Here is a 13,651-nt window from a genome sequence, read left to right as displayed (position 1 = left end):
AGTGAAGAAATTTTCCAGTCTTGTATATTAGTGTATGAGAACACATTAGTGTATGAGAACACTAGCAGCAGCTTCTCTAAATCTCATTTTCTTCTCTTACATTACATATAGGGATTTTTTTTTAAAAAAATTACTTGAATTAGATTCTATTATTAAATTAAGGAAACGCTAAGGGAACTAAAAGTTCTACCCTAAATCTAGGAGAGTTAGAATGGTTCTTTTAGCCTTATTTTAATATAAAAAACTTTCTATTTTCTCTAGCGTTTATTTGAAACAATTTTTAAATGATTTCTCTTTCATATTTTTTTCTTAACATTTAATTAAAGAATATTTAAATAATATAAGAGAAATTATTATGGAGTGCATTTAAATAGAGAAATAAAAAAACAATTTAATTATTTAAACTAAAACAAAAAAATTAAAGAAAATTGCTGCTAAGGCTCTAATAGTAATATACATTTGGATTCATGCATGCCATTCCCCATTTCAATTTTGAAACACGAGGTTTTTAGTTCCCAACACCTAAATGCTAAATGTAGAGCAAGGATTTTCTTTATATTTAAAGCTATAGTCGAAAAAGTTGACAGCTGATGCTAATTTAAAGAACCTAGAAGATCGAGGCCGCTTCACATGCTTTGAATTATGAGAAATGAACCAATAGCAACAACTACAACAAATGGAGTTATGACAACCTACGGCATTCTTCAATTGTATAACAAAACGATCCACTAAACGCTTAATTTAAGGTATCTTTCGGTGGTTTATAAAAGTTTCTCACACGTAATTTTTGTGGAAAAGAAAGCGCGAAACACGCCTGTTTCACGGGATTAACTGAAAAAGAGTCATTCCATCACGGACAGAAATTTTTTTGTTCTATTGAAGAGCATTCTCATTCAAGCCAAATGTTATTTTTGGTAAAAAAGTGATCTGGCGTATTTTTACAATCTGACGTGGCAGGTTTACCGGAAAAAAACTCTGACCCAGACTCCGATCACCGGCGACAGAGAGAGAGAGAACCGGCGAGGAAAAGAGAGATCTGGCCGAGCGTCCATTCCTGAAGGCTATGGACGGCCGGCGACTGGAGCTCTGGGGAGATCCGCCCGGAAACAGAGATCCGGCCAACCCCAACGCCAGATTGAAAATGCCCTTCACCAGCCTAAGAAAAATCTACAGCCCTAAGAAAATGCCTCCAGATCCAGATCTTCTTCCCCGTCGCCGGAAAAAGATCCAGATCTCGCCGGCCGCCCGGTCCTCCAGCCACGTCACCTCGGCGACCCCGTTCCCCGGCCAAAACGGCCGGATCCTGGCCGGCTGGCCGGATCCCGGCCGTCTGGCAGGGTGGTAGGGGGGAGACGGGAGAAAGAGACCGTGATTTTTTTTTTTAAATGAGTTTAAATGAATTTTTTAATTTATAAAATGCCACGTCACATGCCATGTTAGTTTATAAAGTTGTCTTTCTAAAAGTTTATAAGCACGTTTAGCATTTTTTTTTACTTTTTAACTTCTAACATACTCTCACTTCAAAATAAATAATATTTAAATGAAATAATGTAAATATATAGCAAAAATAGAGTCGAAGGTAAATATTTTGAAAAAGATAAATAATATCAATACATTTCATTTTTAAATTCATTGTTGGATTTACGGTATTCACATTGAGTTATATAAATTTAATAATAAATTTAAAATTTAATTATACATAGATGTGTATGGAATATGTAAAAGATGCGTTATTATTCTTTGAAAATATATATATATATATATATATATATATATAATGATTTACCACTATAAAAAGAAAAATTACTTTTTATTACCTTGTTTATGTGTTAAGTGGTTTGTCACTATCTTTTGAGTTTTTTTATTTATTTTTAAGTGGGGAACCATCTTGCCACATAGACAATGTGATGAAAAATGATTTTTTGAATGGTGGTGAATCATTATTCTCTCCATATATATATATATATGTTAACTGTATAATAAATGCGGAAAATGATAGATTTACAATACCATCACAACAACTACACAACACCCCCTCATATGGGGTGGGGCCCACCCCCATGTGAAGGAGTGTTGTGCAGTTGTTGTGGTGGTGTTGTGTAGGAATTAAATCTCAATAATTGTACAATAATATTGACGTGTTCAATATTATTGTGTAATTATTGTGTAAGAGTTGTGCAAATAACATATTACATATATAATTGAGAAATGCTTGATTGTACACTCTCAACCCACTCCTATCCCACCCTTATGTACTTGGACCAATAATGTGAGAGATAGTAGAGAGAGTATAATGGGACCCTATTTTTTTAACAACATTATTGGTCCACGTAGACAAGGGTGGGATAGGAATGAGATAAGAGTGTACAACCAAGCATTTCTCTATATAATTTTTTCAACTAAAATTAATAACTAATTTACTGAGTCAGTTTTAGCATCAGGTGTCAGAGTATCCTATGCATCACACCCTACACAGACACTGACACACACCTAACTTTGTCAACTTCCCACCACCCAATACTTTCATTATTCACCGAACGACGCAACACAATCTTATTTAAGTACAACTTCTATTCGGTGGTGGCAAAAGTTAATGTCTTAATGCCCCTAATAAGAGGTTGGCATTTTAGCATGGAATTAAAAAAATACAAAAAAAATAAATATCGGCAAAACACCGGATCATCCCTCATTTTACCCTAAACAAAAACCAAAATTCCTCCCGAACACCCAAGATCGGCAATTGCACGCTAGACACCCGAGATCGGTAACTCCATGGACAATGCGACTGAGCCGAACGAGGTGGGTAATCCCGCTCGCTCTTCTTGGACCCAAAGTTGGTCGGGGGTGGCCGTGCAGCCACCCCCAGTCCATGGGGTGGCCGTGCGGCCATCCCCGGGGTTTGGGGTGGCCTTCGGGCCAACCCTTCTGTCCGGGTCAACTCCGACTCCGACTTCGCCGCTCGGCCCATTAGTGGCGACGTCGGTTGTGGTGGTAGTGGTGGCGGGTTGGGTTGGGTAGGCGGTGATGGAGAATGGGGATAGGTTTTAATAGGTGTGATTGGGTGTTTTCAAACTATGGTGCTTTGGTGTGCTAAACTGACGTGTTGAGTGTTTATTGGTGAGCAAAAAACTATTATTTTCTGACATGACTGTATAGAAAGAGCTCTCATCTTATTTTACGTCCTTTGAATCTCCCAAAAGTACAAAATTACCTGCCTTATACCACACGTGCAGCACCTCACTTCCATTTTTTTTTTTTTTTTTTTAGCTTTTCTTTTTAAAGCTCAAAACATCCTGACCAGTTTCATTTTATATTGCGGTTGGGGGCAGTGACTTTTGAGCATATTTCAGAGCGAGGGAATCCATTTTCAGAAGCCACGTTGGGACTCTGACTTTTGCTTTTATTATAAAGGGAAGATCAATTGCTTCCCAAACGAGGCATTGGGGAAGTAAGCTTTTTAATTTTTTCAGAGTTAATTTATTACAAGTTGGTCGGTGCTGGAATTTAATTCCATCCAACCCCAAATTGATTACTATCAATTATTTCACCTGACTCCACCTTACAATACCTGTTCACAAAACAACAAAATTTGATGGCCGACACTGCTTTTCTATTTTTAAAGACTGTTCCGTAGCCAAAGCATCTGTTTTATTCTAGGATTAATGTCCACCGTTTTGCTGATTAAATTGTAATTATTTAGATAGTAATTATGGGAGAGATTATATAAGATTTATCTATTTAGATTAATGACAACTTAATTTTTATTTGGGTACGTAAAAATCTTTAACGATTATTATTCAAATTACTAACAATTTAAATGGTAAATTGTTTGAAATTCTAATAAATCTAATCCATCTTTGTTATTAACTTTCATACTTAATGGAAATTGAAAGCTGACAATTCAGAATAAGGATCTCTTACAATTTTAATTGTATATTCTAAAATTATGTGAATTTATATATTTTTTTATATGAAATGGTTTGAAAATACATGTCACATTTTTAATAGATAGTGTTTTTCAAACCATCCGATATAAAGAACAGTCTAAATTCACATAATTTTAAAATAATTTGTAGGGAATTATGGTCCGCCAACTCATCAATCATTATATATTTATGAGAATTTTTAGATACGTTTAATCTAAAACATTAAAATGAAATAACAATTAATAATCGTGGGATTCGATGAATGAATCATAATCAATATGTATGTAGACCTCATTAGATGGTACACTAACTAGCTCATGATCAATGAATAACTCAATGTTTTTTCTCGTTTTTATTTCACCTATTGTCTAAGAATAAATGAAGCCAAATATTTGTTTAGTTTAATTTCATATTCTATAATTTATTAACGATTTTTTAAAATCATTTCTTATATATATTGCACAGGAAAATCAATTATATGGACCAATTATGGGTGGGATCATCTGTCGGTTGTATAAAGGAGCTTAAGCGTCAAGCCACGGAACAGCCGCCTTCTTTTCTTTTCCTTTCCTTTGCTTTAGGGGTATAAAAGCAACACGCGTCGTGTTTATTTAGACTTAAAAGCGAGTCAAGAGAAACACATAATTGGATCAATGATCGATTCTATTGAAATATTCCGTCTCTTCATTTGTTGGAGACGGAAAGTTCACTGCATCCTCCAATAGATGATGCACTGCGACAATGGGATGTGATGTCTCAAATCTTAGGGTGCACTCAACAAGCCTACGACTTCTTCCCAAGTCAACAAAATGCTTCAATTCACACAACTACTCTTTTTTTAATATCTCAATATATATATATATATATATGTTAATCTTCAGTTAATACCTCTGAAAAAAGAAAAAAAAGAAAAGAGGAATAATGTTACGTATGGGTAACTCTTATTAAGAAAATATAAAAGAATTATTGGGTATGACATTCTAATACAATGACATCTTTGGGTATATTTTTTTAATGTGTTTTGAAATTATTTTTTGCTTGTGGTTTGAAAAATTGTTTTGATGTTAGGGATGAGAATGTTGATGCGGTTATTAGTAATATTTGTATATGCATAATGCAGTTATCACTTTTAAGCATCTGTATTTGTAACCGCATCCGCACGGTTATTACTTATTACGATTATTAAACGTGGTTATTATCAGCTATCTACATATGAGAGAATGAACGTTTTGAGCGTTAAAATTGTAATTCGTGTTTACAATAAATACGAAAAAATGCATTATTTGTAGTTGAATATTCTTAATCCGATCACACTTGCTAAACATTTCGCCATTAAATTTTCATCTCATACATTATTTAGCTTCCTGCATCATTTATTTATAGATATAAAAAAAATAAAAATGAAAAAATCACTATCTGTATATAAGGTAACACAAAAGAGATGTCGTTTAAAGAATTTAATTAAATGTATTTAATATATATTATATATAAAAGATATGCGGATACCGATAACGAATGTGGACGTTTATAATCTGCTCGCATTTTTGCCATTATTTGATGTTACGTAAAAAGTGACAACAAGTTTTCGTTTGAATTTATTTGTTAATATTTTTTTACTTAAAAACATGAAGAAGAAAAAAAAAAAGTCGGATAATGAAAAGAATAACACATACTGACTTTAATAAAAGGAATGAGCCTGAATAATTGCATATTATAAGATTTTATATTGTAATTATTGAACTATATCTATCAAATACTTTGAATTTTTTTGTGGGATATGCATGCTTGAGCCTTGAAGGAGAAAGAGACTGTTCAGCTATTAATAACGTGGAGGGCACAGCGTATTCCAAAACTTTCAAATGCGCAAAGGATACGAAGCGTAGGCCGATGTTGGAGAGCACGTGATGACATGGGCCGAGGAGCCAATGAGGTCAGACGTTCAGAGCACTCATCGCAGCCGTCAGCATCAATCGCAATTAGGAATCACAGCTGGTTACTATGGACACACAGCTGGCATATCATTACTGGGGAAAAGAATATCATTACTTTGTTTGTTCGAAACAAGAGGAAGTGATTGCCTCACCACACCGCTGAGCTGGTCCACCTCTCTCTTTGCTGCATTGTGTGACCCGCCACTGAATTACTGCCTGTCATGGCTAGTTTTCCTCTCTCTTTCTCTTTTTCTTTTTCTTCTTCTTCTTCTTCTTCTTTTTCTTTTTTTTTTTATTTTTTCTTTTTTTTTATTTTTTTTTAATTTTTACCGTATTTTCACCGAGAATCCAATGTAGAGCAAGTTGAGCAACTAGTCCTGGACAAAATTGAAATCCAGAATTTTTAAGACAGATATGGTAAAAAAAGGGTCCAATTTCATAATGGACAAAATCAGAAATTTGACTGTAGCGGTAAAACTTTTAAAAAAAATATTGGGAGGAAGAAAATTAATTTTTGAGAATCTACCTAATAAATATATATATAATTTTTCTTTGGTCCCCCCAAGTCATAAACGTGTTTTAGCTCGGACAAAATTTTGTTTCAAATTGTTTGGTAGACAATTTTTTTTTTTTAATTCAATATATTAAATTGACATCAACTGTAAAATAAGTAATTTTTAAATGTGTTTTAATTTCTATGACCTAATTTAAGGGAAAAATTTATCCTTAAAAAATGTTTTAACTAAGTCACTTTGAATGTCTTTACTAAATATAATCAAATTTGTACAGGTAGGACCTTTTTGTTTTAATAATAGTGACCCAAGTCCCTTAAAATTATTTAAATAAAAAACATTAAATTTATTCGACACTATTTTATTAGAGAATATGAGTTTTTTTTTTTTTTTTTTTTGAAAGGGAATATGAGTTTTCTTAGTCAAGAAGGACATCTCAGATTCTCAATATCTCATGAAAACGGACGTCTAGGGAAATTACACGAATGACTTTGTTTTATTGTTTATGTTCAGATTGTTCTTCGTTGAAATAACTTTTAGCATTTAACTCATAGAAAATGAGTAGCGGAGTTTGGCGAACTCCGATACTTCAAGGAGAAGTTCAAATTCGAAAAAATGATTTATGAAATTTAAAAATTAAGATTATTTTTTGAAGCTAAAGATGATTTTTTGGTTAGTAATTTACGAAATTTAAAAATAAATATTTTTTTATTTAACTATCATTTTTGATTATATCAAACATTACAAGCTACGAAAAAATATTTATACGTCAAACCAAATTAAGCCTTAGTTTTTATTTAACTATCATTTTTTATCGTACTTTTTTTTTTTTTTTTTTTTTAATTTTTTTAATTTTTTTAATTTTTTTAATTTTTATTGTCGAGTTGTACGAGCGGAGGAAAAGATGGGCAATATTTAAAGCTATACATAGAACTTCCCGTGCCCATCAATGCGTTAAAGGAGCTGCAATCCAACTGTCAAAGAGGCCAAACACATGCCTATTGTCTAACCTAAGCATTGATGTCCTAAATCCGAATGAATTCGAGACTCGAAATTATTTGTTTTTCTATTCAAAATACATAATAACCATATTTTTTTTTTCAATTTCAAATTACACAGTATGATTCAAAGTATCATACTTAATAACGAAAATATATATATAAAAAAATAATTATATTAAACGGATTTGTTCTTAGTAATAATATTGTTTATTTTTTGAAATAAAAATAAAACGAACATTCACATCTGAAAAATATTCCATATCGATGAACTTATTTCCACTGTCGAAGTAGCTGCGTGCACGCCCATCAGCCCATGTACAAATAGTGAGTACAAACACAACGACTGTTTCGTGTGAATATTTCCATTAATTTCGTTTTTTTAAAACAGTAAATATGTTAAAATTAATAAATTAATTCAAATGTAAACTCAATTCAAATACATTAATAATTAAATATCATTTAAAAATACAAAAAAAATAAAAAAATTATTCCTTGCATTTTTATAACTAATAGCACTAGTAGCAAATTCTCAATCATTTTTTTTTATATTTATGAAATAAAACTACTTTTTGCTTCCCTATAAAAAAACCATCCCACAATAAATTTCCTTACCTTTCCTCATATCAATTAAATATTATTTTATCTTTTTTATACTTTTTTTTTCTTTCTTATATCAATTAAATATATATTTTTATATTAAAATAATACATAAGGAATGAATATCAGACATGTATATATATAGAAACTTACAATTCATTTTTAACCTCCTCATTTAAATATAAAACATTTGCTGTAAAATGTGTGTTTTTTTTTTTTTAATATTTTTCATAAAATTTTCTTTAAATATAAAAAAAAGAACCAACATAAAATAACTACTTCTTCTGCCCTAAGGTCCCGCTCAGTTCATAAAATAAAATCAGCTCCTTTCCTTTTCCCATTCCCTTCCTCTTTAAAAAAAAAATAAAATAAAAAGAGAATAAAAAAAAATAAAATGAGAGAGGTAGAGGTAGTAATCAAATCCCATATAAATAGGTAATTCCTATTTCCTTCCCAAATATGAAGTATTCTTCCTTCTCTCCATCAGAGAAAAGGCAAAAACCGCGTTTGAAACGCAGTGGGAAGACGAAGAAAAATTGACGAAGTTGGGGCTTTTCTTTCGTCTTTCTTTCCATTGTTATCATTTCAAGCAGTTTCGATTACGCATTGACCGTTTCATTGTATTCACATTTCCCTATCGCTATAACTATCAACCTGTATTTCATTTTCAAGAAAACCACAAAGAAAGCCCATTCATTTCCTTCTTGGCGTTTTTGGAAGCGAAAGCCATAAATGGTTCAGTTCCGATTAAGCGCCGCCGTTTTACTAATTCTAGTTTCGCTTCTGTTACCGCCGTTTTGTCTGGGTATCCGGTCGTTTCGGCTTAGAGTCGTCGACGGTGGGGATGGATTGGGGCCGGGCCTCGACGGGTTGGCCCGATTCGATGAGGCGCCGGACTACCGTAACGGAGCGGAGTGCCCCGTGTCGACCAACAGAGAATACGCGTCGTCGTGTGACACATCGTTGGTCCACATCGCGATGACTTTGGACTCGGAGTATTTACGTGGCTCCATGGCAGCTGTTCACTCGGTTCTGCGACACGCCTCGTGCCCAGAGCACGTGTTCTTCCACTTCATCTCGGCGGAGTTCGACCCGGCGAGCCCACGGGTCCTGACCCAACTCGTCCGATCCACGTTCCCTTCGCTCAACTTCAAGGTCTATATCTTCCGCGAGGACACCGTGATCAACCTCATCTCCTCGTCGATCCGGCAAGCCCTCGAGAACCCGTTGAACTACGCGAGAAATTACTTGGGTGACATTCTGGATCAGTGCGTGGACCGCGTCATCTACCTGGACTCGGATGTCATCGTGGTCGACGACATTCACAGGCTCTGGAGCACCAAGCTCACCGGCTCCCGGGTCATCGGGGCGCCCGAGTACTGCCACGCCAACTTCACCAAATACTTCACGGACTCGTTCTGGTCCGACCCGTTGCTATCCCGGGTCTTCGCCTCGCGAAGTCCGTGTTATTTCAACACCGGCGTGATGGTGATGGACCTGGTGAGGTGGAGAGCAGGTAACTTTAGGAGGAGGATCGAGAATTGGATGGAATTGCAAAGGAAAAGAAGGATCTACGATCTGGGTTCGCTCCCACCGTTCTTGCTAGTGTTCGCCGGGAACGTAGAGCCCATTGATCACCAGTGGAACCAGCACGGTCTAGGCGGCGACAATGTCAAGGGTAGCTGCAGGTCTTTGCACCCCGGTCCCGTCAGCTTGCTGCACTGGAGTGGGAAGGGCAAGCCCTGGGTTCGCCTCGATGCCAAGAAGCCCTGCCCGCTTGACAGTCTTTGGAAGCCATACGATCTTTACAGAGCAAAGGATCAGCCTTCTGGGTTCTCCTCTACGGCGTCGTCTCCGGCATTGGTTGGGTATTCGGGTTACTAGTTCTGATTCTTTGGTACATTGTTCAGAGAATTCTTTGTTAGCCGTGTACAGATTGGTTTAGAGGGGTTTGGGGAGGACTGGAGGAGGATTGGTGGGGTTCTGTTGGGTTTTCCAATTTTTTCTATATTCTTTTTTTTTTTTTTTTTCCCCTTCTTGTTTCCATCCTTTTGATTTCTTGGTTCAATTCTTGTATTTACATCTGAGATCTCGATTCCTATTCTTGGAGTTCCAATTCTTTGGAACAATTTTGCTGGGTTGAAAAGAATTTCTTTTCATGTAAAATGTAATGGGTCTCTGGAAAGACACTCTTGGGGAGGAGAAGAATAATAAATGGTTTCCCATATTCAAGTTTCCAATTTGTTTTATTTAATTAATTCCGTATTGTTTTCTGGTTTTGGCTAATCAAGTCGTGACAGAACTGACAGGTCTGTGTTTTGTCGTTTACTCTACTTTTTTTACTTTAAAAGAAAAAAAGAAAAAGAAAAAAAGAAAAGAAAAGGGAAAGGTAGACATTCACTTTATCTGTTTATGATTGAATTGATCACAGATTCACAGTGACCTCGAAGCTCATATGATGGGAAGTTGAGAAGAAACAAGAAACAATGCCCACAAGTCCAACGAGAAGACGATCACGATCACGATCACGATCACGATCACGGGGCTTTGTTCAGCCTTGGGTCCCCTGACACGCCCCTCCATTGATAAGTATTTTCAACCACTTTGGATACCCAGTAACCCAGGGCTTGTTTGTTTGTTTTCTACCGGACGTGAGGACGTGTGTTTATACGTATGTATAACATATAAATGTGTGGTGTTGGGACCAAGTCAACAAGCCATGTCTCTTTTCTCTTTCAATTTGCTAGGAAGCTTCATGCCTGTTTCTTTCAAGTTCCTACTGATAATGACAGGCAAATTTCTTTAAGACGACGTGTCATGACATAAGGTAAGCAGATTAGAGAGGGAAATGAGATATGCCAGAGGTATCCCTCTCACCTACCAAGAAATGAATAGAAATGGGAAAATATCAGAAAAGAAATATTCCTCTCACGCCAGTAGGTTCTAGGGTTATTGAACAGGTATTGGAGGCTTTGGTGCATTCACATTTCTTTTTTCTTTTTGTTCCGTCCCAAGAGCAGGAGTTGAATTCATTATTATCCTTTTGATACCTCTCCAAATGTCATTATCATGGAGCTATTGTACAACAATATTGGGGCATTGTGAGGGCTGGTGTTGTGTCACCTATTTGGCTGAAGTGCTTCGCTCATGATTCATATTTAATTTCAAATTTTTCATGAGAAATTTGTATTTGGGTCACTGTGGGTTCAGTTCATTTGGCCAAGGTAATTGATACATTTTCATTCGGTAATTAATATGCCCCAGGCCCCCAATTCATTCGGCCAAAATAATTCAAAATTTATAAAGATCCATCGGAAAAGATCTGAAGGTGATGATTATTGATTAGAGTTACATAATTAATGTTACCATAATTTCGTTTGGTGGAATTCGATTTGAATTCGGGATTCTCTCTATTTTAATGTTAAATTTTATTTTATTTTATTACATCTATTAATATACACGGTGACAGGTTCCCAAAAAAAAGCATTTTACTCCACTGATTTTTGCCTAAATGATCCAAAGCAATCAGTCCATTTTGCCTTCATTTATTGTCGTATTTCCATATTGATATTATTGACGCAATCTCATACATAATGAAAACATCTGCTATTTGATAGTAATAGTAAATTTAAAAACAAAAGGATCAGAATGTGACAGTTGGCCTAGTCTTTTTTACCTTGAAAAGAAGAGGGGCTTGCCATCACCACTACCACCACCACCACAAGCAAACATAAATTCCAAGAGTAAATAATAAGTGTTCTGAATCTGATAGTGGGAGTTGTCACCTTAATCCAAAAGCATAATCACCCTCCAAGGTTCCTCCGAATCTTGGCCACATCTTGATTGCTAATTTGATACGCCTTCTCCAACACCCCATCAGGAATTCCAGGGATTGTTGCGAATGTGGCTATTGATGTTATTTGGACGCCGGGATTTTGGCTATTGAGCCCGGACATGGCTAGCGCCGGGATCCTTTGGTTGGGGTTGGAGAGAAAATGGATCAAACCCTTCGGGAACACGAATGAGTCACCGGGCTGTAGTTTTTGTATATAGAGATGGTTAGAGGTGTCCATGAAGCCCACAATGAGCTCACCCTTGAGGCAAGTGGTTACTTCCGAAGCCCGCGGGTGTGAGTGTGGTGGCACGAGGCCATTGGCCTCTATGTCGGCTCGGGCGATGGTCAAGCCCATGGTGTTCAACCCAGGCAAATTGACGCTGTTGGTCACTGTGATATTGGACCCGAACTTGTTGGTGCGCGTATTACCTGGTTTGGATAGAGCGGATGTGGCAAAGTGGGAAGCGGTTGCTTGGTTTGGGTCAATGCAGGGTGCACCATTGAGGAACAGAGATTGTGGGCTTATGTTATCTGCAATGCAAAAATCTTGAAGCGGATCCGGGTCGGGTTTTGCTAGGCCCAACAGAAGAGCCAGTCCGAAGAGTAATTGGAGCAATGGGGAAGAGCAATTGGTTTCCATTGAAATGAAACAAGAAAGTTTCTGGGTTTGACGATATGACCAGTAAAAAGACTATAAGTTATATATATACCGCGAATGTTGGAGATTGATGTTTAGTGAGCTTGAAATTTATGTCGGGAAAAGGTGATTGAGTAGCTTAAGAGCATTAGAGAGGAAAAATGCAAGGCAAGTTAAGGGAATTTATCCGACTTGTTTATTTATTTATTTTAATTTAATTTAATTTTTTTTTTTTGTGGTCTAATTGACTATTACAAACTCATTAGCTCATAGAACTTGGGCCCATTTGATCACAACTCTTTTACGAATGTTGAAGAATTTTGATGATAAAAAGATAAAACAAACTCTTGAAGTATAGGGGCGAAATCAAGGGTTTATTTTTATTGGAGAGATCAAAGCATGAATAATGGGCCAAACTTAATTTCTAGGCCCATATATATAAAAGGAAAAATTTCAAATATGGGGTCCTCCTGTCTTCCATTCTGTCTAAGTGAGACATTGATATAACATTTTTAGACATTATCTTAGTCCCCAAAAAAAAAAAAAAAAAAAAAATTGGTTCAATTACTACCCAATATGGCTTTTAGATTAAGATAATGTTCCTAATCAAGATTTTATTGGTATTATTATCTCCCAAATTGTCTATCTTACCACTAATTAGTATCATAGCCAATTTTTAACTATAGGAATTACGAATTATAGATATGAGAAATGCTAGAGTTTATTTTGGTGTCTTACTGAATGACATAGATTTAATAAATAAATAAAAAATCTCAAAATGTGACCTACGAAATGTAATTTTTAACAAAAATAAAAATTAAAGCTACATCATCCAGAAAGACACTAAAAAAACACTAGAAGGAGTTCTTTCATTTTTCTATAGACATAAATCTATCCAAAAGCATAAACTTTTGAATTAAAATAGTGTCTTTACATATTATATAAGACCTCACTTAAAGCTTGCAAAAAAAAAAAAGAAAAGAAAAGAAAAAAAAGAGTCACTTAAATATTATTTCAAAATTTTATCATCTTCCAACCACTTGGTTAGCATGCATTTATTTGTTTTAATAAAGGAACGCCGTATGAACTCAGCATTCAAATCATACGATGTCGTTTCTTTCCCGTTACGATATTTCTTTGACGATAAAGTTTCTACGTTTTGTTCAAGCAATTCCATTGTAGGGTCCATACATGGCCTGACCGCCTGAGCAG

At 35.5% G+C, this 13,651-nt stretch overlaps 2 protein-coding genes across 2 annotated transcripts; one reads left to right on the top strand and one right to left on the bottom strand.

Annotated features, from left to right (window-relative positions):
• Positions 1-8,421: 8,421 nt before the first annotated feature.
• On the top strand, positions 8,422-10,207 carry LOC133867353 (probable galacturonosyltransferase-like 9). The gene has a single exon (XM_062304095.1). The coding sequence runs from the start codon at positions 8,700-8,702 to the stop codon at positions 9,849-9,851; it is 1,152 nt and encodes a 383-aa protein (XP_062160079.1). The 5' UTR covers positions 8,422-8,699; the 3' UTR covers positions 9,852-10,207.
• A 1,272-nt stretch (positions 10,208-11,479) lies between these two features.
• Positions 11,480-12,516, bottom strand: LOC133858414 (germin-like protein subfamily 1 member 1). The gene has a single exon (XM_062293883.1). It carries the CDS (start codon positions 12,440-12,442, stop codon positions 11,771-11,773), a length of 672 nt encoding a protein of 223 aa, XP_062149867.1. The 5' UTR covers positions 12,443-12,516; the 3' UTR covers positions 11,480-11,770.
• Between the last annotated feature and the right edge of the window lie 1,135 nt (positions 12,517-13,651).

Source organism: Alnus glutinosa, chromosome 1, assembly GCF_958979055.1.
Source record: "Alnus glutinosa chromosome 1, dhAlnGlut1.1, whole genome shotgun sequence".
Lineage (NCBI taxonomy): Eukaryota > Viridiplantae > Streptophyta > Magnoliopsida > Fagales > Betulaceae > Alnus > Alnus glutinosa.
Note: the sequence above shows the minus strand (reverse complement) of the source record. Positions and strands in the feature narration are given on the sequence as shown.

Coding starts and splice junctions, on each gene's coding strand:
- LOC133858414 (XM_062293883.1), bottom strand. CDS start 12,442: ATGGAAACCAATTGCTCTTCCCCATTGCTCCAATTACTCTTCGGACTG.
- LOC133867353 (XM_062304095.1), top strand. CDS start 8,700: ATGGTTCAGTTCCGATTAAGCGCCGCCGTTTTACTAATTCTAGTTTCG.